The sequence below is a fragment of the Schistocerca cancellata genome, chromosome 2 (assembly GCF_023864275.1).
Source record: "Schistocerca cancellata isolate TAMUIC-IGC-003103 chromosome 2, iqSchCanc2.1, whole genome shotgun sequence".
NCBI classification, from domain to species: Eukaryota; Metazoa; Arthropoda; class Insecta; order Orthoptera; family Acrididae; genus Schistocerca; species Schistocerca cancellata.
The window spans coordinates 834,537,773-834,564,158 of record NC_064627.1 but is presented as its reverse complement, the minus strand read 5'-3'; the positions used below and the strand labels follow the sequence as shown (position 1 = coordinate 834,564,158).

The 26,386-nt window shown below is 39.4% G+C and overlaps 1 protein-coding gene across 2 annotated transcripts in view; it reads left to right on the top strand.

Annotated features, from left to right (window-relative positions):
• Positions 1–26,386, top strand: part of LOC126162738 (tuberin) — a 342,768-nt gene that overhangs the window by 164,744 nt on the left and 151,638 nt on the right. For both annotated transcript variants that reach the window (XM_049919411.1, XM_049919410.1), the window contains exons 14-15: positions 970–1,294; positions 14,603–14,799. In XM_049919411.1, the coding sequence (XP_049775368.1) occupies positions 970–1,294; positions 14,603–14,799 (522 nt within the window). The remainder of the gene's footprint in view (positions 1–969; positions 1,295–14,602; positions 14,800–26,386) is intronic.

Sequence of the window (26,386 nt, the reverse complement as noted above, 5' to 3'; positions counted from 1 at the left end):
CATGGTGAGTTGGAACATATCTGCATGAATATGGTTATAATAGGAAACTAATTCCAAAATTTTAGAGAAAACCAGAATTTTCAGCCTAAAAATTATGAAAACAATAAATAATTCTTCAGGTATTGACAAGTTGCACATTCACAATAAATCTGTTATTAGAATTATATGGGAATAAAGAAAAAAATCTGGTAAGTTGGATTTGAAGCACAGTCCTCTCTTATGAAACCAATCATTTACTTGCTTGGCTGGGGACTTGTCAAATGTTAGCGACCATGCAAAGAGGAGGGGGGAGAGAGAGAGAGAGAGAGAGAGAGAGAGAGAGAGAGAGAGAGAGAGACTGACTGACTGACTCTACCTTTCTATGTTCCTTTGAGTGCCAGGTCATTAGTCTGGCTCCCTCAGATATTTATGTTCTTTGATTTTATGGTGTTATTGTAGTGAAAAAACTGTTGGTTTGCTTTTAAAATTGTTCACCGTAAAGAATAATCTATTTTAGCAAATTATTAAGATGGTAACTAGCAAATTCTCAGCTTAAAAGAGTGTTACACTTACAGAAGCTGAGGAAACCACCAACTAATTAAAGAAATAAATTTCTTGATGTATTTTCATATGCAAGAATGAAATGTGGCAGGTTTTTGGCCTTATTCTAACCAATTATATTCAGTTTTATTATTTGCTGCAATAATGTAATGATAGTACATAAAAATTGACATTCAACATTTCATCTGCAGTCGGTCTTTTTACATTAATCTGCTGTGAATGTTTTAATGTCAGAACATTATATCTCTGTGTACACAGATAACTGATACATCGTAACATTGTATGAAATATTACTATGTGAATTTATGCAGATTGTAATGTGTCTTAATGATCATCTAGTTACTTCTTCCTATAACATTTATTCATAGGACAGATTTATAGAGCGAAATTATCTTTCTGTTTGACAACAATATCTTTCTCTTTGGACAGGTTAGTGACAAATCACTGGGCCTTCCTGAAGCCTTGCGAGGTGTGCGCATGACGCGCTCTGAATTGCAGGCCCATGTGATACCAGTGCTTGCATCACTTGCACCGTACCACGCCCAGCTGGATCCTGCTCTTCAGCAACGTACCATCAAGTGTCTTGAATATGGGCTCATGTCGCGCTGTGCAAGGCAGTGCATTACTGCTCTTACAACCTGCATGCTTGAGATGCGTGATGCTATGCATAAATTGTTGCCGGAAGTGTTGCTCAATCTTTCAAAGATCTCTGCAACAGTACATATTGCCATACCTATCCTCGAATTCTTATCAAGTTAGTAAATTTACTGTTTTTTTTCCTTTCAGTGCCATGCATTCCTAAAAGTCTCAGGTGTCTTTATTTTAAAATTTAAAAGACTATAAAAATTGCAATAAAATCAGAGCTTTTAAGACTGATTAGTTAATTATCTTTTTCATTTGTAGGTAACCCCTCAGTCTACAGTGATAAGTGAAATGCAGTAATTGATTCACTGAATTTTAGAGGAATAAAATTAACCTTGATTTCACTTCATGTTTAACACATTTAATGTTTATATACATAGAACTGTTTTGGATAATCAAAAACCACGTTTTGTGTAACAAAAATTACAAATTGTTCTGTCACCAGAAGTAACTCGTGAAAAAATTCACTGCCGAGTTCTTTTTATTAAATGTTTTAAATCATTGAAGTGGAGGTCTAATAACTTACCTACTCTGTCACACAAATGTTATCCAATATATCTCACATACATCTTTCTGTGGCACAAGCAAGATGGCACAGTAGTTAACGCACTGGACTTAGATTCAGTAGAAGCAAGATTCAGATTCATGTTTGGCCATACAGATTGATGTTTCCCATGGTTTCTTAACACAGTGTAAAGCAAAATGCTGGACTATTTCCTATGAAAAGGACAAAGCTGGTATCCTATACCATGTCTGTCAAATCACAGTGCACACTCAGTCCCTAATGACCTTATTGTTGATGGGGTATTAAATCCTAAATGCCTTTCTTTCCTTTCTTCTGCCCTTCCTTTCTGCAGTTAAACATATAATTTATGTGTAATTAAACTTGTAATTTACCAAATGTGTCCCTAATTTGAATTATACTTCTTCATCATGCCTCATGTGGATTTGGCATATGAACAGTAAAAGGACAAGTCGTTATGGACACAAAATATTTTGAAAATGGTCTCTGCAAAACTGGGAAACTAATCTGAATTCAAATTATTTCTCAGGTTGTCAGTGCAATTATGTGTACTCAATCAATACCTTTCAAATATGTTCACAACAACACTTTGTTTGAAAGTTGTAACAGTTGTCACATTGTGTCAATAATCAAAAAGAAGGATGCAAGCTTTGCCTTGATTTGAAAAGAAGATATAGTAGTATGATTCCACAATTAATAATAAATTTTCATGGTTAAATCATATTTGGTGCTAAAAGGCTTAAGAAGTAGCAGCTAAAAACTTCTTTGTGAGATATGCCACGTGACTTGACATTTGCCCAAATTATGTCTCTGTAGATTAAAATGGGAACAACACTGAGTACTTGAAATAGTAGTTCAAAGAATGTTTAATGTACAAGAGGAATTGCAAGTAAACGTAGGTCGGCTGAATTAAATATTTTATCAGAACAACGCTAAAACTTTAGGTAATTGAAGTTTACAGTGTATTTTGTTAATAGTGGGACTGTTGTAATGTTGAATTTTTTATGAGTAATGTTTGTGGAACATTTATTTATTGTGAAAGCTGACACTTCACACAAATGAAAGATGAATTGTCTCTTTGATGAAGTATTAAAGTCAGTGAAGTATTGGATACGCACAAGATTCAGTATCTGTTACTTACTGAAAGAAGAGAGTAGAATTTTCTGTACTTTTGGACAAGGCATAGAGTGTGTGTGTGTGTGTGTGTGTGTGTGTGTGTGTGTGTGGGCGCGCGCGCGCCTGCGCGTGTCAGTTTGACAGTTTGAAATCAAAATTTGTAATAAGGTCTGAGGTTATGAAATTATACTGTAAAGATATGTGTAATTTAATCTATAATCTCCTGTGTTAAGTTGTATTCCATAACATTTTTACAGTGTGTCCCATTTTAATCTATACCGGCTGATATCTCTGCAGCGGCGCAATTCTGCAAAAAAAAAAAAAAAAAGAAAAAAAGCCTCTAGTAAAAGTTGTAAGGTTTGAAGTGCATAATGGAGTGGTTACCTCGAAATGACCTGCAACCCTGTTATCAAGGTCAAGTTCATTTTTGCAAATGGTAACCCCTACTTTTTATTCCATATTTATATTCTACATGAAAAAATACACATTGTTTGTAAGAAAATCTTTTTCAAAAAACCAATGGTTTGTCACCATGGGGCACCATGGGGTAACTTTCCCAGGTTACCAATATCTCAAGAACAAAGCGAGATCGTTAAAAATTTTCAAAGAAAATCATGTATGGTTTCTGAACTCTGTCCACTGGCAAAATTTTTGTGAACTTGAAATGGCCTTGAAATTTCTCAGTAGGGATTAACCTGAAAGCAAATACCCTTGGTGTTTGCAGAACCTGATGTGTACTACATGGAGGTTGCCTAGTAGACTTTGCACATCATTATCCATGAAAAGGGTTGATTAACATGGTTCTCACTGGAAATTTAGGGTCTCAGATGCTCGATCAACTGACCATTTTGCCTAATGCCTAATGCACAGTGACACACACTGTTGGAAACGGGTCTCGACATCATTCAATGTGTGTTGGGTGATTGCCTGGAAAGCTGCCACAATCCTTTCTCTAATATCTTCTGGTGTTGTTGGGGGAGTGGAATACATCTTCTGCTTCACAGCTCCCCATAAGAAGTAGTCCAGTGGTGTTAAGTCTGGCAACCTTGGCGAGAATTCACAAATTGCACTACTGATATCAATCCATCAATTTGGGTAAGTTACATTGAGGTACCTTCTGACAGGCAAGGCCTGATGTGCAGGGGCGCCGTCCTGTTGAAACTTCATATGTGCTTGTATGTCTAGGGGGATATTTTGTAGTAAAGAAAGCACCAGATTCTAGAGAATATGAAGATATTCAATGTTTCGCCATAAAAAACAGGACCTGTCCTGTAATCTCCAACTGTGCCCGCTCAGATATTGATTGACCACCGTCTGAGTGTTTGGCGATCTCATTGCCAGCGAAGATTTGCTTCCGCCCAGTAGTGAACATTATGGAGATTGACTCCTCCCATGTTGTTGAAGTTTGCATCATCTGTAAAGAGTGTGCATGTGAAGAAAAAGGTATCAAGAGATATTTGCGTATTGGCCCATCGACAAAATGCTAGGTGTCTCTCAGTATCCCCAGGCTCAGTTGCTTGGGTGATATGTAAGCGATATGAGTGATACGGATGGAATTTAAAGTATCTTAAAACAAGAGATACCACTGATTAAGGCACACCATGTATTCACTGATTCTGCTGAGTCGAAAGGTGTGGATCTACAGCGACAATAGCATGAACTCCCAGTGCAATCACCTCTCCTGGGCCTGTCTTTCCTCTCTGCCTTTTCAAGGTCCTCTTTCAGTTCATCTTACCAGAGGCCTAACTGTAACCTTTGTGGGATGATGGGTATCGGGATACCTTTTGGTACACAATCTTTTGCACGGTTGCATGATTATCGTGGCACTTGCCAGAAATTTTTATCATCCTCACTATTTCTAACAGCGTGTAATCAGCCATTTCAGACAGATTAGAAACGAAAAATAAATTGTAGTGATCACATTTGCTGTTATTGGTTTTCTTAGGTTTTACCTTCAATGAAACATCCGCCAAGCATGTTGCAGGACAACTGACTTATTACAATATACACGACCCATATGTTTACACTTGCTCACTGTTGTTTATGCCACAACATGAAGCCAGAACGTATAGTACTTAAGTGTGTTCTCTCAGAAAATTACGTAGGTGTCTAACGGATGTGTGTTTTTCAAGAGGCCACCTTAACATATCTTGATGTTGATGTAAATAATAAAATAGTGAAATACCCCATGGTATCCATCCTTTCCAGATATGGATAGAAGGCAAAAATGAAAGATTGGCCAGAGAAGGTTAATTGCAAGACAAAGTGACTCAGATAAATTTTTCTATTACGGGCTATTCATGTTGAGAATAATTTTGCTTGTAGGGATTTGGAAAAATTTTAATTCACAGGAACTGATTAAAATCTCATGAGACATGATTGTTCTTAAGTCGCGCGAGGCAAAATTCATCAGAGTTCAACAAGGCGGTATTTTTCTAAATCCCTTAACACACATTTTTCTAAGTCCATAAGAGAAAAATTGTTGAGAGGCACACCAGTCAGGAATCATTCTAAGTGAGCATGGCCGAGGAATTTTCGCAGTCTCCAGAGGTAAAATTTCTCTGAACCCCCCAGTCATGATTTAAAATTCCCCGACAATGACATTTAATAGTTAGCCTCAAAGCTCTACCCTTCTCTCCTCTGATTGTGCTGGCACAAGCACAGCACGAGTCTCTGATTCGGCACCCTGCACGTGGTGCACATTAGGTCCTGCTAATGCTGACAGTATTTGCCTTCAGGTTAATCCCTACTGAAGAATTTCAAGACCATTTCAAGGTGATGAAAATTTCACCAGTGGATAGAGTTCAGAAATTGTACAAGATTTACATTGAAAATTTTTCCCAATCTCGCTTCGTTCTCAAATACTGGTAACCTGGGAAAGTTAGAATGAAGTGCCCCCTGGTGAAAAACCATTGGTTTTTGAAAAAAATGTTCCCAACAGACAATGCATTTTTTCATGTAGAATACGAATATGGAATAAAAAATAGGGATTACCATTTGGAAAAATGAACTTGATCTTGATTTCAACGCGAAAACAGGATTCAAGGTCATTTTGAGGTAACCATTTCGTGACCCTCTTCAAACCTTACAACTTTTACTAAGATCTTTTGCCTTTCTTCCTCCTCATACAAATTGGAACCCTATTACTCTGGGTTCTGTGGACCTGTCCTCTTCACTAAACTCCATTTTTCCTCCCATGAAGATGTAACACATGGTTCTAAAAGCTAGACATTAGGAATATTGTGGTTGCTGATTATTTTTATACTTGTCTAACAGCTGTACTTGGCATAGCACCACCTTAATATAATTTGTAATGTAAAACACAACAAATAATTATAATACATTAAAGTAATGGGAAGTTACAGATATGCAAGAAAAGTGGAAGGCAAATAAACTACTTCCATTTGGTTATGGCAGAGAGAAAAAAATAGCAGTTGCTGTTCTTAGAAAAGTAGTAAGTGGAAACTTAATTTCAAAAATTGTAATATTTGATGGTGATTACTAACAATAGTAAAAATTTGTAGAAATGACACTAGAAAAAAACCAGTTTTAGGAAAAGGATAGATTGCTACTCACTGTCTAGTGGAGATGTTGAATTGCAGACAAGCTGGGCAAGTAAGTTTACAGCCAAAAGGCCTTCTTCTGGAGTAAAACAATGCCCCTCACACACCCATATTAATACAAACGTAACTCACATAAATAACCACTGTGTCTCATTGCCAAGGACAGACTGAGCATAATGGGAGAATGGGAGAAGAAGCAACGTGGTTACGGAGGGGGGGTGGTAAGGAGGAGGGAGGGGGGGGGGGGAGGAATAGCAATAGCAGGTCAGGGCTAGTGGACGGTAAAGTGCTGCTTGTGGTAGCAAACATCTACGATGTGGGGTGATGCTATGGTAACTAGGTACAATTCAGTGGTTAGATGGAGGACGGAGGAGGAGGAGGGAAGGGGAAAGAAAGCAGAAAAAAAGGAGATAAGTAAAAAGACTGTGGGTGCGTTGGTGGAATAGGAGGCCGTTGAGTACAGGTAGTCAAAACTCCTGTGAAGAATGTAATTAATTTGTTCCAGTCCTGGGTGGTAGCGAGTCATGAGGGGAATGTTCTTCTGTGGCCTCACGGTGTGACTTGGGTAGGTGGTGGGTGACTGGAGAGACACGGGACAGATCTGTTTCTGTAAAGGGTTGGGAGAATAATTTCGGTCTGGGAAGGCCTCAGTGAGAAACTGTGTATATTTCGAGAGGGTCTGTTCCTCACTGCAGATGCGACAGCCGTGGGTGGCTAGGCTAGGCTGTAATTGGCTCTTTGGTATGGAATGGAGTGCAGCTGTTGAAGTGGAGGTATTGCTGGTGCTTGGTAGGTTCGATATGGACGGAGGTACTGATGTAGCTTCTTTGAGGTAGAAGTCAATATTGAGGGAGGTGGCTCATTGGATTGAGGAGAACCAGGTGAAGTGAATGGGGGAGAAAGTGTTGAGGTTTTAGAGGAATGTGGATAGGGTGTCCTCAGCCCCAGTTCAGATCACAAAGATGTAATCAGTGAATCTGAACCATGTGAGGGGTTATAGCACAAATTTATTTGTAGGTAGTGCTTCAAAGGAGAAATAATTGTGGATGAGGATGTAGTTGGTCACGGTGGCCAGGAAGGAGGTTGTATGTTTGGAATTCTTTGGGTGTTGGGAAAGGTAACGTTCAATAGCATCAAGGCTCTAGGCATTAGGGATGTTGTTATAAAATGACATCAATAGTGATAAGCAGGGCACTTGGTGGTAAATGAACGTCGTTTATACAGAGTTGGAGTAAATGGTTGTTATCTTTCAATAGGAGGGTAGAGTGTGGCTAATAAGTGGAATGTGTTGGTCTGTGTGAGTAGAGATTCTCTCAGCAGGTGCACAGTAACTGATCACAATGGGACATTGTGGGTGGTTGGGTTTATGGACCTTAGGAAGCTAGTAGAAGGTAGGAGTGTGGGGAGTGGTAGGTATGCAGTGAGAGATAGATCTGTGGAGAGGTTCTGGGATGGGCCTGAGGATTTGAGGAGAGACTGGAAATCCTGTTGGATTTCTGGAATGGGGTTACTGTGGCAGGGTTTGTAAGTGGATGAATCTGACAGCTGGCGGAGTCCTTCTGCGAGGTAATGATTGTGGTTCAAAACTATAGTGGTGGAACCTTTGTCAGCAGGTAAGATTATAATGTCAGGATCAGGTTTTGGGTACAAGATTGCAGTTCTTTCTGCGGATGTAAGATTAGCGTGCATGTTGAGAGATTTGGGAACAATGGAAATTCTGGAAAGTTAACAGGGTGATTTGAGGGCAGTGAAGGTGGATCACAGTTTGATGGAGGAATGAACTGAGTCAGGCAGGATTCAACTTCAGTTTTAGGTTGATTCTGGTTGGTAAGGTTTGTGGCAATAAAGTGTTTCCACTGTAGGGATTGCAAGGAAGCAAGAAGGTCTTTAACAAGTCCAGCATAATTGAATTTGGGAGTGGGGCAAAAGGACTGATACTTGTATGGGATTAAGTGTTTGGAGGAAAGGTTTATGACACTGTTTCGGATCTCTTTAGGTTCTGAATTCTATATGGTGACAGGAGGGAGTTTGTAAGGGGCGTAGTAGGTCTGCGAGGCAAGGTTTGTCAGCTGTGAGGGGACGGGTGGAGCTTTAGAGGCTGTTGCAGACGTGGTGGATAGTGGTAGCTCTTTTCCTTCTTTCTTAACCTCCTTTTCGAAATCTTTCAGGATTATGATATTAATTATATTCCTTTTTCCTGTAGTTTGATACAATCTGCTGAATTTTCGTTTTTTCTCCCTGGTTTTAAGGCCTCAGATTCAGTGGTCAACTTTATCACATCCTATTTTCTTAACATTTATCTTCTTTTAATATGCTCCGACCTTTATTTTTGTGTCTGCTGCCAGCATGTTATGATCTGTATCAGCGTCTGACACAGGGAAAGTCAGTATCATTTTGATCATGTTTTTGAATCTTTGGTTGATTATAATTTATCTGTTATCTTGCAGTGTCACCATGAGGGTTCTTAATATACAATCCATGTTGATAGTTCTTAAAACATTTGCAGTCCAGGTGTCAGAGCAATCACTGAAGGCTATTAGTTCTTCTATCTGCTTTTGTTTATTTTTTCAAGTCCATATACCCCACATATCTTATTTTGCTTATATTTATATATTTTGGTACTCCAGTCTCCCATAATTATATAGTGAGTGAAGTGGTGTAGTGTTCAGCACATTGAACTTGCATTCAGGACAACGATGGTTCAGATCCCTTTCCAGCTATCCATATTTAGGTTTCCCGTGATTTCCCTAAATCACCCAAGGCAAATGCTAGGGAGGTTTCATTGAAATGGTGCATCAGATTTCCTTCTGTCAGTGGACATTAAACTCTATAATGTTCCTTGCTCCATTCCTTTTCCCCCCCTCATCATTATGCTATTTACTTTTCCGTTTGAATTTTCTTCATAGATTTCTGTTGGATGTTCTCTGCTTATTTGGAGTGTATATCTCCTCTTGATATCTTCCTTCTTCGTTTTGTGCACTTCGTCTCATGTATAATTTGGCCTGTGCAAGGAATGAAACCTTGCTAATCTATTTCCATTATGCTAGTAAATAAGAGAAGTCCCTCTCTGAAAACCCCATACAGCTGTCTGCCATTATCATTTCGTAATTACGTCAAGTAATGCAAATTGATAGTTCAGAGTTAACACACCGTTAGACTCCATACCAGGCACAGATAATACAGAGTCTTACAATACATGTGCCCAAACTTCATAAACGAACTAATCAAAACTAACTGCATGTTTGGCAATCATTATTCATTGATACTAAAACACTGTGTAACACAGCACTTTGCTGACATTGAATGTTACACCTCAGTGTTTGAACTTAAATAACTCAAACAAAAATAACAAAAACTATGAATTTTAAGTTACATGGAGGGTCATGACAGTACTGATGATGTTTTACTGTTGAAGATGTTCAGAATATCCTCCATGGGGAGCACTACAGTGTCTGCACTGTTGAGGGACAGATCGACACACGTGTTTTGGTTGCCTTTGGATTGGAGTCACAGGCAGTCACAGTCACCTCTTTCATGTCACCCACTGTTTGTGTCTTTGTGACATGGACTGTATCATTTGGAGTTCCGCACAGAAAGAAGTCTTAACAGCATTATATCAGGAGATTTGTATGGAAACCCAATACATCCTCATTGACCTGTCCATCTCTCAACACATTTATACCAGGAATTGCTGCACATCACAATGGTATTGTGATGATGCACAGACTTGATGAAAAGAAACAATTTTTATCTAACTACAGTTGGTGAACAGCTGACAAAATTTGTTCCTGCAACAGAGTATGGTACTTTACAACTATCACAGTTCCTTCAAAAAACAAATTGCTCTAAAAGTCCTCTGATATATGTGCCACACCACACTGATAATCCAGGAAGATTAACAGCTTGTTCTTCCTTAACATGATCATAATCTCTTGCCCAGTACACACAGAATGGCGATTGATGGTTCCATTGAATTTAGACGTCATCTCATCAGACCAAACAATATCAGTCAGCTTTTCATAATTACAAATTCATTCACAAAATTTGAGGTGCCTATCTGTGTCACCCCATTCATTGCATGAATAGTGTTGGGAATGTAAGGTTTCCACTTTGCTTGCTTTAAAATGCAGTGAACACTTGATTTGCATTCACCTGATTCATGCACACATTGCCATATGGACTACTTTGGGGATATTGTGGAAGATTTTACCACTGTGTCCACTCATATTTCATCCACTACTGATTTCTTGTTGCCACACTGTTCATATCTCAGATCACACCAACTTTCTACCCTCTCAAATTTGTCACATAATTTAATTATTGGTACATGAGACCATGGTGCAATATCAAACTTTGACTTCCATCGTCTCTATACTTCCCTCATGTTTTCAAATTTCCATAAACACTTTAAAATCCACTTTCTTTGCTCCAAGGACAATTTTCCAACCATCTTTTATTTACATGTAGTTTCTGACATCCGAAAGTATAAACAACAGAAAATAAAGAATGGTATCACATGCTAATTATGACAGCACCATATAATCACAATTGGGTCAAGTTCGAACAGTGTAAGCCCCTTTGTGGGACACTATGTGTCGAGCCCTATGGGATCACAGAAAGCATTCTGCTTCATTTGTGCATTCTTTCTGATCTTTCACAATTTTCTCATTTTCTGTCCATTGAGTCTCTCTCAATCCTCAGTCCACTTTTCCCTGGTGTCTTTGAGACTTCATTGACCTGACATGTATATCTTGTCTCTGTATGCATTTCTGTCTCCAATTTCTATTTGATTGCTTTGTGCTTTTCCTAGGTCAAGTTTGCCATGTGTGACCCATGGTGTTGTTGACTTGACCCTTTGTATGTGTTTCAGAATTCTGTTAGTGAGTGATGTCACTCATGAATTTAACTTCCGATGTTGTGCCACCGAGTGTCTGTCTTGATTAGTCATAGTGTTTGTGGATTGAGTTCATGTTCTTCTAAGATGTTGAACAAGGATTGTTGGTCAACAGAATCGTATCCTTTCTTGAAATCTGTGAAAGTGCAAATGATTGGAGTTTTTTAGAACTGTTTTCAGATTGAAGATTTGTTCTGTGCAGAAGTCTGCCTGGTATTCACCAGTTTTGTGTTCTAACTTTTCTTGTGTTCTGTAGAGTAAGCATGCTGAGAAAATTTTGTTGGTGATTTGGAACAGGGAGATTCCTCTGTAGTTGTTCACATTTTCCCTATCTCCTTTCTTATACAGGAGGTGGATGAGTGCACATTTCCAGTCGGTATGAAGTCTTTCTTTTTGCAGGTGGTTGTGATTATTTGTGTAAGTTACTGAAAACACTTTGGTCCGAGGTTTAGTAGTTCTGCAATGATGCCATGTACACCAGGTGTCCTGTTGTTTTTTTAATGTAAGTATATGTTTTTGGATTTGCATGTTGGTGGGAGTGATTCTAGGTGAGTGGAGGACCAGTCCTGTATTGGGAATCTTGCTTCAGGTGCAGGGCAGTTAAGGTGGTCAGTAAAATAATGTGCCAGTTCCTGACAGTTCTCTTGATTAGAAATGCAAGTTTTCCATCTTGTTTTCTGAATCATAAATTTTGAACTGTCTTCCCATGGATATCCCTTGTGGAAGTCCTGTAGAATTCTCTTGTGTTGTGGCTGTGGAAATTTTCATCTATAGCATCCAGTTGGTCCTTCATGTACTTGGTTTGCCTAATGAGTTTTGCTGCCTGTTTTCTGGATTCGTTGTAACAATATAGGTTTTCTGGAGATTTTTGCTTCTGAGTCCCACCATGGATGTTTAGTGTTCTTTTTCTGTGGTATCAGTTATTTTGCTTTTTGTGTAATCGTCCTACGGAATTCTTCTCATGTTTGCTTGTTGTCTTTCCCTTTTCCTGCTTTATGTTGGATTCTACGATCTTTTTTGTGTCAAACTCCTCTACGTGTATCTGATGGTTTTATGGTACCTGTGGAGATCTTGGCTATCATTGTGTATAATGTTGCCCAGAATTCCTCTTTTGATTTGGGGTCTTTTTATCATTATCCCCATTCATAGGGTTATGTATGTTGATCATGGTATATTTCCTGTTGGTGCATTGTAGGTGTATTGTCGTTAGCCTGTTGCTTATGGGGGTGACTTCTCTGATTGAATTGATTATCTTCTTGTATACCACGACGGCCATGCCCAGAAGTGGAGCACCACTGGTGAGTCTTTTTCCACTCTTGTTCTTGAAAATACAGAACTATTTATTTGCATATACACACCTTAATGTCCACAGAAATTTTTTTCTTGTATGAGGGTAATCCCACAAGTAAGGTCTCCTATTTTTTTTATATGTACATAGACCTGTTTATTTCTACAATGGTTTACATTAGTTTACAGCTTGAACATTTAGCTATTTTTCGACATAATCACTATTTCTGTCAATGCATTTTTGAAGATGCTGTGGCAGTTTTTGTATGCCCATGTCATACCAGCTTGCCGCCAGCTCCGCGGCTTTGGCGAACAAGGATGTGGCCAGTGGTGTGATAGTTGCTTGGCCTCAGGTCTCAGGTGGTATGCCCAGGTTTCGCCACCCATGACAGTTGAGTCCAGAAAGTTGTCCTGTTTGGCTGCAAAGCGATGAAGAAATGCGCGAGAAGCATCAACTCATTACCACATGTGGTCCTCAGTCAGCATGCTTGGCACCCATCTTGCACACACCTTCTGGAAGTTCAATGTTTCTGTTAAAATTCTGTGAGCAGTGCTTCGAGAAACCTCGGGAACCAACATGCAGAGATCATCCAGGGTGATCGGCCGATCTTCATGCATGCTTTGCTCAACCTTCAACACTGTCTCCTCAGAAATTGATGGTCTCCCGCTCCTTTGTTTGTCATGAATTTCGGTCCGATCAGCTTCAAACTCTCTACACCACTTTACGAACATTTTTGATATCCATGCATGACTCACCATACACTTCCGTCAATCGATGATGGATTTCAATCAGCGCAGTGCCCTTTCTGTTGAAAAACCGAATAACTGTGCGCAATTCGCACTTGGCGGTAACATCCAATGGGAGCTCCATTCTCAACGGCTGCCATGCCAAGACTGAGCGCCTCAGTGCGGCGTGTGCATGTTTACACACACTGCGTGAAGCACTCTTCATAACAGTGTGACCAACTGCCACACAAACAGAGTTCTGTACTTATAAAAAAATAGGAGACCTTACTTTTGGGATTACCCCTGTATATTCAGTACCATTTTCTATTTTTTGCCTCCAGTTAATATTACTTCATAGTCTATATGTTTGTATTCTCCTTACCGACACCCTTAGTCCAAAGATATCAATGTTGTACATTTTCATTTCTCTCATCATATTTTTGAGTTTACACTCTCTATTGTGTTCTTACTTTTCATTTTCCAGTTCTCAATCCAGATACTCTTTTCTCTCCTTATTATTCTCTAACATGCAGCACACATCTGAGAATTTTTCCATCCAGAGATCCAAGTGAGAATTCCCATGCATGCAAGATTTGTCCAATGAGACAACGGGTGCCACTGGATCTTTTATGCTGTTGTTACACATTGTCTTCCTCATCCTATGTTGTTAGCCTTAATAAACTCTTATCCGTTTATGAATAGTTTCCCACTTCAGGCACATGAGTGAGCTTCTACCATCGTGCAGTTTGTCCACCCTGTTAAGGGGTTGTTGACACTTATTTGGAACGGCTTTCCTTTTCACAAGAGATACTGAGTTACTGTGTCCCTGCCCATCTGTACAGCTGTTGCCTCAGTCTAAAGGGAGGCGGCATTAGGATTTTCACCCGCACAACAACCCCCCCCCCCCCCCCCCGCCCTCTCCAAACCAACCCTGCATCACTGGCCCATCCCATCACAATATTGTAGTGTGGTTTCTGAAGTGTTAGTTGCTGTCCTGTTGTGGCGTAATGAGAGTCGTCTCTACAGTGATGATACAGTCATATGCTCTTTGTGTATAGAGAACTTGGTCAAAATAGGCAGCAGTTCTGTGTTGAAAGTTGTCTTTGTAACAACATGTGCTGGATCAGCTGCAATTATAGATGCTGGAGGTCAGCGAACAATATGCTATGAATTTTTCAGAAATGCTTGTTGACAGTAATTTTAATTAAGTGATTATTTGAGTCTTATTACAGCTTCTATTGTGTATAATAAATTCTTCAGTTCTGCAATTCCATCATCATTTAACCTTTTCTTTTTTAAATTATTTTCCAGCACTGACAAGACTACCAAAAGTGTTTGGCAGCTTTGTTGGAGACCAGTACATGTCAGTGTTTGCAATTTCATTGCCTTACACTAACCCTTTTAAATATAATCACTACACTGTGTCATTGGCCCATCATGTTATTGCTGTATGGTTTCTGAAGTGTCGGCTACCATTCCGGCGTGACTTTGTGAGGTTCATCACTACAGTGAGTAAAATAGACTACATTTCATTATAATGTTTATATGTATTCAGAGGGCACATTTCAATTAAGTTGATACATTAACAATTTCTAAATACAGTCTTTTTGGTAATAATATGAAATTTCTAGTTAGATGTCCAGACACAGGATAAATTACTTGCATAATGTTTGCTGCTAAGAAGTGCAACAATATACAGTAAGACCTTGATAATCCGGAAGACCTGATAGTCCAACACACATCATAAACTTTTTTTGCACATGTCTTCCTGTCAATGTCATCTCACTAAATTCAACTCATGGACCAAGGGATCGTACAAAATTTCAAGTGCTGATACAGAGGAATTTTTGTGCAAAAGCTGCTAAGCTAGGATTGTGGTGTCAAACAGTTTCAACACAATTTTAACATTAATGATGCTATTTTCATCATTGCAAATGCTTGGACTTCTGTGAAAAATACAACATTGCACAAGACCTGGAGGAAAGTGTGGCCTAAACTGGTCAGAGAAGCCATGGTGGAAACCAATGTAAATGATAATGAACTGACAACTCTTTTCTCTGAAATTGTGTTATAAATTCAACTACACTAATGAACTGACTGTATTTTCATAAGAGGAAGTTGATGAATGGACTGACATGACGCAAATTTAGCTTTCTAAGAAGAAATGACTGATGATGTAATACTACTAAGTGTTTTCAACCCACAGGAAGCACCAGAAATGGTGAGTGATGATGAAGAAACATGTACAACTCACATCTCTGAGCTGAGTCTACAGAAGCCTTAAACACTTATGTGAAATTCGCTGAGAGTAGCTAACAATAAAATGCTTCTGAAATTATGAATATGCACATCACACACAATAATTTTTGTCAAGAAGGTGCTTAGTCCAGGAAACAAGTTAACATTTCAGTGATGTTCCAGAGCACTCAGAATAAAATTTCAGCTAAACCAACAGTGGCAAATACCAGTTGACAAAATAATTTTTGTCAAGAAAGTGCTTAGTCCAGGAAACAAGTTAGCATTTCAGTGATGTTCCAGAGCACTCAGAATAAAATTTCAGCTAAACCAACAGTGACAGATACCAGTTGACATATTCCATACCCTTGACAGTGTCAAATATCTGTGCTATTCCTAAAGACAGAGATTCCAATTAAACTCCACCAAATTCTTGGTAACAATATTTATTAATTAGCTTGTTCTTGATCTTTTCAAATCAGTGGTGCTTATTTTGTGTGTTAGTTGGAATAAAAAAAAATATTTATGCATATTAAACTTCTCTAAAACTTTCAGCCCTAAACTGATTTAATAGAGCAGTAAGGTATTAATACATACTTCCATTTTTTTATACTGTAGACTCTCGTGTTGTGATTAATAAATAAGTTAATTGTATTTGTACATTGAAACTAAAGGGTTTTTTAATACAGACTTTTAAATGCGAACTTGGTAATCTGGCATACCGGATTATCAATGTCCTACTACATTCTGTTCAATGAAAATTCAGCTTCCACATTTGTTAGTTATGAATTGATGTCTGTCTTCTAATGTTGCAATAAGCATAATGACATGAGTTTTCCAACCAAGGCTACACTGCCCCCTCTAAGAAAAATTATTGCATAGGGTCGATAGACCTCTCATCCTATTTCATGGAGCTGGAGTTCGGGGCTTGGAATAGAGATCAACAAGGCATATTTATTTGAAGACCATCAAGTTGACATGTACATACATGTGATTCAGTTACTGTAAATTATCAATTTGTTGATGAGTGTTTACAATAATCACATATGGTGTGTATGATTTTGGACATATCATGGCATTATGCTTCTATGAACAAGGTACTGACATTTGCTAAACCAATACTAAGTTTCTGAAGATAACAAATTAATTTGTTGGAACTGATAAAGGGGAATAAAAATATATTTGCAGCTAATGACTGCATTTTATTCTGAAATATATAATACAGTTGCTGAAAAATAACAGCTACAAATAAAATAATAAAGTACAAAATGTGTGTTACAGAAATTTATCTAGTATTAGTGTAGGAGACATCAGTATCTTCTTAATAGTTATTATTAGTAGTTATTTTAGTCATTGTTATTCTGTCCTGTGTTTACAAATTTAAAATATGAGTGATAGTGTGATTTTGTGGTTTTTAAGTTGTACTAAACCTCTGTTTTGGGTGCCCTAAATCCTCACTCCATACTGTGCTAAGGTACTTATAAGAGATGAAGCTATTTAGACATTAAAAACCGTTGTGAATGTCTGGGTGGTTTATGGTTTAAGGACATTTGGTGGAGAATGTGTTGTCTGCTTTCTCAGTGTGCAGATAGTGCATCTTACACATAGCACATGTGTGCTGCAATCAATTATTCTGAGTGGGCAGCCATTCTGTCCAGCCGCCAATCTGATAAAGGATGTGATCATGTGGTGGTGCACTGCTGTCTGCTTTTCGATGCATTGCCATACACTGATCAGCCAAAACATTATGACCACCAACTTACTGCTAATATTCACCTGGTGAGGGATGACTGCTAGTCAGAAACATGCAGAGTGCGTGTAGTACCAGTGAGCATCTTGTCCATGTGTAGAGTGGGGAATGTAACAATATTATGAAAAGGAAAGTTGCTACTCACCATATAGAGGAGATGCTGAGTCGCAGATAGGCACAACAAAAAGACTGTGCGGCAGATATGGTGCCAGCTCACTCCAGTGACCTACCAAGACCTCCTTGCTTCCAGCCATGACATGTCACCACTGTTATCCATGTGAAAGGTGGACATACCAGCTGTTAAGTAGGTAGTCATAATATTGTGGGTGATCAGTGTAGGTGACACTCCCTTTTGATCCATCTTTGTTAACAAGCAGATATCAAGCTACCTGCTGCCTATTCTTGTGTTCCTACTTTTGGGTCTTTCTTTGCAACTTTCTGCCATATACTGCCCTCTCTCTCTATTCTGAGTTTTCAACTTTCATTTCCCACTATGAGGTTGATGCCGTGGGTGTGCAGATTCTCTTTCAGCAGTGTCACAGTGTCCCATTCGTAAGTAAACTCAGTTATTACGCCACGGACATCTTAAGTATATGTAAAAAAAAATCTTCTGTGCTGGTATCTACATCTACATCTACATCCATACTCCGCAAGCCGCCTGACGGTGTGTGGCGGAGGGTATCCTGAGTACCTATATCGGTTCTCCCTTCTATTCCAGTCTCGTATTGTTCGTGGAAAGGAGGATTGTCAGTATGCTTCTGTGTGGGCTCTAATCTCTCTGATTTAATCCTCATGGTCTCTTCGTGAGATATACGTAGGAGGGAGCAATACACTGCTCGACTCTTCGGTGAAGGTATGTTCTTGAAACTTTAACAAAAGCTCGTACCGAGCTACTGAGCGTCTCTCCTGCAGAGTCTTCCACTGGAGTTTATCTATCATCTCCGTAACGCTTTCGCGATTACTAAATGATCCTGTAGCGAAGCGCGCTGCTCTCCATTCGATCTTCTCTATCTCTTCTATCAACCCTACCTGGTACGGATCCCACACTGCTGAGCAGTATTGAAGCAGTGGGCGAACAAGCGTACTGTTACCTACTTCCTTTGTTTTCGGATTGCATTTCCTTAGGATTCTTCCAATGAATCTCAGTCTGGCATCTGCTTTACCGACAATCAACTTTATATGATCATTCCATTTTAAATCACTCCTAATGCATACTCCCAGATAATTTATGGAATTAGCTGCTTCCAGTTGCTGACCTGCTATTTTGTAGCTAAATGATAAGGGAACTATCTTTCTATGTATTCACAGCACATCACACTTGTCTACATTGAGATTCAATTGCCATTCCCTGCACCATGCGTCAATTCGCTGGAGATCCTCCTGCATTTCAGTACAATTTTCCATTGTTACAACTTCTCGGTACACCACAGCATCATCCACAAAAAGCCTCAGTGAACTTCCGATGTCATCCACAAAGTCATTTATGTATATTGTGAATAGTAACAGTCCTTTGACACTCCCCTGTGGCACACCTGAAATCACTCTTACTTTGGAAGACTTCTCTCCATTGAGAATGACATGCTGCGTTCTGTTACCTAGGAACTCTTCAATCCAATCACACAATTGGTCTGATAGTCCATATGCTCTTACTTTGTTCATTAAATGACTGTGGGGAGCTGTATCGAACACCTTGCGGAAGTCAAGAAACACGGCATCTACCTGTGAACTCGTGTCTATGGCCCTCTGAGTCTCGTGGACGGATAGCGCGAGCTGGGTTTCACACGACCGTCTTTTTCGAAACCCATGCTGATTACTGCAGAGTAGATTTCTAGTCTCCAGAAAAGTCATTATACTCGAACATAATACGTGTTCCAAAATTCTACAACCAATCGATGTTAGAGATATAGGTCTATAGTTATGCACATCTGTTCGATGTCCCTTCTTGAAAACGGGGATGACCTGTGCCCTTTTCCAATCCTTTGTAATGCTACGCTCTTCTAGAGACCTATGGTACACTGCTGCAAGAAGGGGGGCAAGTTCCTTCACGTACTCTGTGTAAAACCGAACTGGTATCCCATCAGGTCCAGCAGCCTTTCCTCTTTTGAGCGATTTTAATTGTTTCTCTATCCCTCTGTCGTCTATTTCGATATCTACCATTTTGTCATCTGTGTGACAATCTAGAGGAGGAACTACAGTGCAGTCTTCCTCTGTGAAACAGCTTTGGAAAAAGACATTTAGTATTTTGGCCTTCAGTCTGTCATCCTCTGTTTCAGTGCCATTTTGGTCACAGAGTGTCTGGACATTTTGTTTTGATCCACCTACCACTTTGACATAAGACCAAAATTTCTTAGGATTTTCTGCCAAGTCAGTACACAGAACTTTACTTTCGAATTTATTGAACTCCTCTCACGTAGCCCTCCTCACACTACATTTCGCTTCGCGTAATTTTTGTTTGTCTGCAAGGCTTTGGCTATGTTTATGTTTGCTGTGAAGTTCCCTTTGCTTCTGCAGCAGTTTCCTAACTCGGTTGTTGTACCACGGTGGCTCTTTTATGATCTTGCTTGGCACATACTCATCTAACCCATATTGTACGATGGTTTTGAACTTTGTCCACTGATCCTCAACACTATCTGCACTTGAGACAAAACTTTTGTGTTGAGCCATCAGGTACTCTGTAATCTGCTTTTTGTCACTTTTGCTAAACAGAAAAATCTTCCTACCTTCTTTAATATTTCTATTTACAGCTGAAATCATCGATGCAGTAACCGCTTTATGATCGCTGATTCCCTGTTCTGCGTTAACTGTTTCAAATAGTTCGGGTCTGTTTGTCACCAGAAGGTCTAATATGTTATCGGCATGAGTCGCTTCTCTGTTTAACTGCTCAAGGTAGTTTTCAGATAAAGCACTTAAAAAAATTTCACTGGATTCTTTGTCCCTGCCACCTGTAATGAACGTTTGAGTCTCCCAGTCTATATCTGGCAAATTAAAATCTCCCCCAGAACTATAACATGGTGGGGAAATCTACTCGAAATATTTTCCAAATTATCCTTCAGGTGCTCAGCCACAACAGCTGATGAGCCAGGGGGCCTATAGAGACATCCAATTACCATGTCTGAGCCTGCTTTAACCGTGACCTTCACCCAAATTATTTCACATTTCGGATCTCTTTGCCTTTACGTAGGTCTGCTTGTGTCTGTATATGTGTGGATGGATATGTGTGTGTGTGTGTGTGTGTGTGTGTGTGTGTGTGCACGAGTGTATACCTGTCCCTTTTTCCCCCTTAGGTAAGTCTTTCCGCGCCCGGGATTGGAATGACTCCTTACCCCCTCCCTTAAAACCCACATCCTTTTGTCTTTCTCTCTCCTTCCCTCTTTCCTGATGAAGCAACCCTGGGTTGCGAAAGCTTGAAATTTGTGTGTGTGTTTTTTATTGTGTCTATCTACCAGCGCTTTCTCGTTTGGTAAATCACAGCATCTTTTTTTAATATATTTCAACTGTGGTTATTGTTTTATTCAAATAAAATATCAGTTCTAATTCTTTCACTCATCATTTTAATCATCATATAAACTTTTTATTTGCTCTCATTTTTTCTTCGTTTTATTAATTTTTTCTTTCAGAATCAATGTTCATGTGATTGTCATTACTTGCATGTATTTATTTTGAGTTAATTTCTTCCCTTTTATCATTTTATATTTTGATACAGTCATTACGCATTTTCGTGTTTTCATTTTATGTGTAAAATCTTCTTTCATTTAAATCTTCATTTGTGTTATTTTGTCCATGATGTGAGAAGAATTTATTTTATGTTTGTATTATTATTACTATCCAAAAATATCTACATCTTGTAATGAAAAATCAGTTTTTGACACCATCATACTGCCAATATAAATAGGTTATTTTTGTCTTTTGTTTTCTAATTGATAGATCAGTATTTTAAAATGTCTAAATATTATGATAAATAAATAAATAACAACCCCACTATGAACCACGGACCTTGCCATTGGTGGGGAGGCTTGCTTGCCTCAGTGATGCAGATAGCCATACTGTAATTGCAACCACAACGGAGGGGTATCTGCTGAGAGGCCAGACAAATGTGTGGTTCCTGAAGAGGAGCAGCAGCCTTTTCAGTAGTTGCAGGGGCAACAGTCTGGATGATTGACCTGTGTGGCCTTGTAACACTAACCAAAATGGCCTTGCTGTGCTGGTACTGCGAACGGCTGAAAGCAAGGGGGAACTACAGCTGTAATTTTTCCCGAGAGCATTCAGCTTTACTGTATGGTTAAATGATGGGTAAAATATTCTGGAGGTAAAATAGTCCCCCATTAGGATCTCTGGGCAGGGACTATTTAAGAGGACATTGTTATCAGGAGAAAGAAAACTGGCATTCTATGGATCGGAGCGTGCAATGTCAGATCCCTTAATCAGGCAGGTAGGTTGTTGTTGTTGTTGTTGTTGTTGTTGTTGTTGTCGTCGTCTTCAGTCCTGACACTGGTTTGATGCAGCTCTCCATGCTACTCTATCCTGTACAAGCTTCTTCATCTCCCAGTACCCACTGCAACCTACATCCTTCTGAATCTGCTTAGTGTACTCATCTCTTGGTCTTCCTCTACGATTTTTACCCTCCACGCTGCCCTCCAGTACTAAATTGGTGATCCCTTGATGTCTCAGAACATGTCCTACCAACCAATCCCTTCTCCTAGTCAAGTTGTGCCACAAACTCCTCTTCTCCCCAATTCTATCCAATACCTCCTCATTAGTTATGTGATCTACCCATCTAATCTTCAGCATTCTTCTGTAGCACCACATTTCAAAAGCTTCTATTCTCTCCTTGTCTAAACTATTTATCGTCCATGTTTCACTTCCATACATGGCTACACTCCATACAAATACTTTCAGAAACGACTTCCTGACACTTTAATCAATACTCGATGTTAACAAATTTCTCTTCTTCAGAAACGTTTTTGCTTGCCATTGCCAGTCTACATTTTATATCCTCTCTACTTTGACCATCATCAGTTATTTTGCTTTCCAAATACCAAAACTCCTTTACTACTTTAAGTGTCTCATTTCCTAATCTAATTCCCTCAGCATCACCCGACTTAATTCGACTACATTCCATTATCCTTGTTTTGCTTTTGTTGATGTTCATCATATACCCTCCTTTCAAGACACTGTCCATTCCATTCAACAGCTCTTCCAAGCCCTTTGCTCTCTCTGATAGAATTACAATGTCATCAGCAAACCTCAAAGTTTTTAGTTCTTCTCCATGGATTTTAATACCTACTCTGAACTTTTCTTTTGTTTCCTTTACTGCTTGCTCAATATACAGATTGAATAACATCGGGGAGAGGCTACAACCCTGTCTCACTCCCATCCCAACCACCGCTTCCCTTTCATGCCCTTCAACTCATATAACTGCCATCTGGTTTCTGTACAAATTGTAGATAGCCTTTCGCTCCCTGTACTTTACCCCTGCCACCATCAGAATTTGAAAGAGAGTATTCCAGTCAGGTAGCTTAGAAAATTTAAAAAGGGAAATGGGTAGGTTAAAGTTAGATATAGTGGGAATTAGTGAAGTTCGGTGGCAGGAGGAACAACACTTTTGGCCAGGAGAATACAGGGTTATAAATCATCATCATCATCATCATCATTTAAGACTGATTATGCCTTTCAGCGTTCAGTCTGGAGCATAGCCCCCCCCCCCCCCCCCCTTCTACAGTTCCTCCATGATCCCCTATTCAGTGCTAACATTGATGCCTCTTCTGATGTTAAACCTATTACTTCAAAATCATTCTTAACCGAATCCAGGTACCTTCTCCTTGGTCTGCCCCGACTCCTCCTACCCTCTACTGCTGAATCCATGAGTCTCTTGGGTAACCTTGCTTCTCCCATGCGTGTAACATGACCCCACCATCTAAGCCTGTTCGCCCTGACTGCTACATCTATAGAGTTCATTCCCAGTTTTCTTTGATTTCCTCATTGTGGACACCCTCCTGCCATTGTTCCCATCTGCTAGTACCTGCAATCATCCTAGCTACTTTCATATCTGTAACCTCAACCTTGTTGATAAGGTAACCTGAATCCACCCAGCTTTCGCTCCCATACAACAAAGTTGGTCGAAAGATTGAACGGTGCACAGATAACTTAGTCTTGGTACTGACTTCCTTCTTGCAGAAGAGAGTAGATCGTAGCTGAGCGCTCACTACATTAGCTTTGCTACACGTCGCTTCCAGTTCTTTCACTATGTTGCCATCCTGTGAGAATATGCATCCTAAGTACTTGAAACTGTCCACCTGTTCTAACTTTGTTCCTCCTATTTGGCACTCAATCCATTTATATTTCTTTCTCACTGACATTACTTTCGTTTTGGAGATGCTAATCTTCATACCATAGTCCTTACATTTCTGATCTAGCTCTGAAATATTACTTTGCAAACTTTCAATTGAATCTGCCATCACAACTAAGTCATCCGCATATGCAAGACTGCTTATTTTGTGTTCACATATCTTAATCTCACCCAGCCAGTCATATTGTTTTCAACATATGCTCCATGAATAATATGAACAACAGTGGAGACAGGTTGCAGCCTTGTCTTACCCCTGAAACTACTCTGAACCATGAACTCAATTTACCGTCAACTCTAACTGCTGCCTGACTATCCATGTAAAGACATTTAATTGCTTGCAAAAGTTTGCCTCGTATTCCATAATCTTGTAGAACAGACAATAACTTCCTCCTAGGAACCCGGTCATATGCCTTTTCTAGATCTATAAAGCATAGATACAATTCCCTGTTCCACTCATAACACTTCTCCATTATTTGCCGTAAGCTAAAGATCTGGTCCTGACAACCTCTAAGAGGCCTAAACCCACACTGATTTTCATCCAATTGGTCCTCAACTAATACTCGCACTTTCCTTTCAACAATACCTGAGAAGATTTTACCCACAACGCTGATTAAAGAGATACCTCTGTAGTTGTTACAATCTTTTCTGTTTCCATGTTTAAAGATTGGTGTGATTACTGCTTTTGTCCAGTCTGATGGAACCTGTCCCGACTCCCAGGCCATTTCAACTATCCTGTGTAGCCATTTAAGACCTGACATTCCACTGTATTTGATGAGTTCCGACTTAATTTCATCCACCCCAGCCGCTTTATTGCACTGCAATCTATTGACCATTTTTTCCACTTCCTCAAATGTGATCCTATTTCCATCATCATTCCTATCCCATTCTACCTCGAAATCAGAAACATTACTGATCGCCTTTTCACCTACATTGAGCAACTCTTCAAAATAATCCCTCCATCTTCCCAAGGCATCCACAGGATTCACCAGCAGTTTTCCTGACCTGTCCAAAATACTTGTCATTTCCTTCTTACCTCCCTTTCGAAGACTGCTAATTACACTCCAGAATGGTTTTCCAGCAGCTTGACCCATAGTCTCCAACCTGTTTCCAAAGTCTTCCCACGATTATAAATACAAAATCAAATAGGGGTAATGCAGGAGTAGGTTCAATAATGAATAAAAAAAATATGAGTGTGGGTAAGCTACTACAAACAGCATAGTGAACGCATTATTGTGGCCAAGATAGACACAACACCCACGCCTACTACAGTAGTACAAGTTTATATGCCAACTAGCTCCGCAGATGATGAAGAAATTGATGAAATGTATGATGAGATAAAAGAAATTACTCAGATAGTGAAGGGAGATGAAAATTTAATAGTCATGGGTGACGAATTCGATAGTAGGAAAAGGGAGAGAAGGAAACATAGTAGGTGAATATTTAATGGGGGTAAGGAATGAAAAAGGAAGCCAACTAGTAGAATTTTGTGCAGAGCATAACGTAATCATAGCTAACACTTGGTTCAAGAATCATGAAAGAAGGTTTTATACATGGAAGAAGCCTGGAGATACTAGAAGGTATCAGATAGATTATATAATGGTAAGACGGAGATTTGGGAACCAGGTTTTAAATTGTAATACATTTCTAGGGGCAGATGTAGACTCTGACCACAATCTATTGGTTATGAACTGTAGATTAAAACTGAAGAAACTGCAAAAATGTGGGAATTTAAGGAGATGGGACCAGGATAAACTGACTAAACCAGAGGTTGTACAGAGTTTCAGGGAGAGCATAAGGGAACAGTTGACAGGAATGGGGGAAAGAAATACAGTAAAAGAAGAATGGGTAGCTTTGAGGGATGACGTAGTGAAGACAACACAGGATCGAGTAGGTAAAAAGACGAGGGCTAGAAGAAATCCTTGGGTAACAGAAGAAATATTGAATTTAATTGATGAAAGGAGAAAATATAAAAATGCAGTAAATGAAGCAGGCAAAAAGGAATACAAACGTCTCAAAAATGAGATCGACAGGAAGTGTAAAATGGCTAAGCAGGGATGGCTAGAGGACAAATGTAAGGATGTAGAAGTTTATCTCACTAGGGGTAAGATAGATACTGCATACAGGAAAATTAAAGAGACCTTTGGAGAAAAGAGAATCATTTGCATGAATATCAAGAGCTCAGATGGAAACCCAGTTCTAAGCAAAGAAAGGAAAGCAGAAAGGTGGAAGGAGTATATAGAGGGTCTATACAAGGGCGATGTACTTCAGGACAATGTTATGGAAATGGAAGAGGATGTAGATGAAGATGAAAGGGGAGATATGATACTGCGTGAAGAGTTTGACAGCGCACTGAAAGACCTGAGTGGAAACAAGGCCCCAGGAGTAGACATCATTCCATTAGAACTACTGACAGCCTCGGGAGAGCCAGTCCTGACAAAACTCTATCATCTAGTGAGCAAGATGTATGAGACAGGCAAAATACCCTCAGACCTCAAGAAGAATATAATAATTCCAATCCCAAAGAAAGCAGGAGTTGACAGATGTGTTTTCTTAAATCCCCGAACTATCAGTTTAATAAGTCACAGCTGCAAAATACTAACGCGAATTCCTTACAGATGAATGGAAAAAGTGGTAGAAGCCGACCTCTGAGAAGATCAGTTTGGATTCCGTAGAAATGTTGGAACACATGAGGCAATACTGATCCTACGACTTATCTTAGAACAAAGATTAAGGAAAGGCAAACCTATGTTTCTAGCATTTGTAG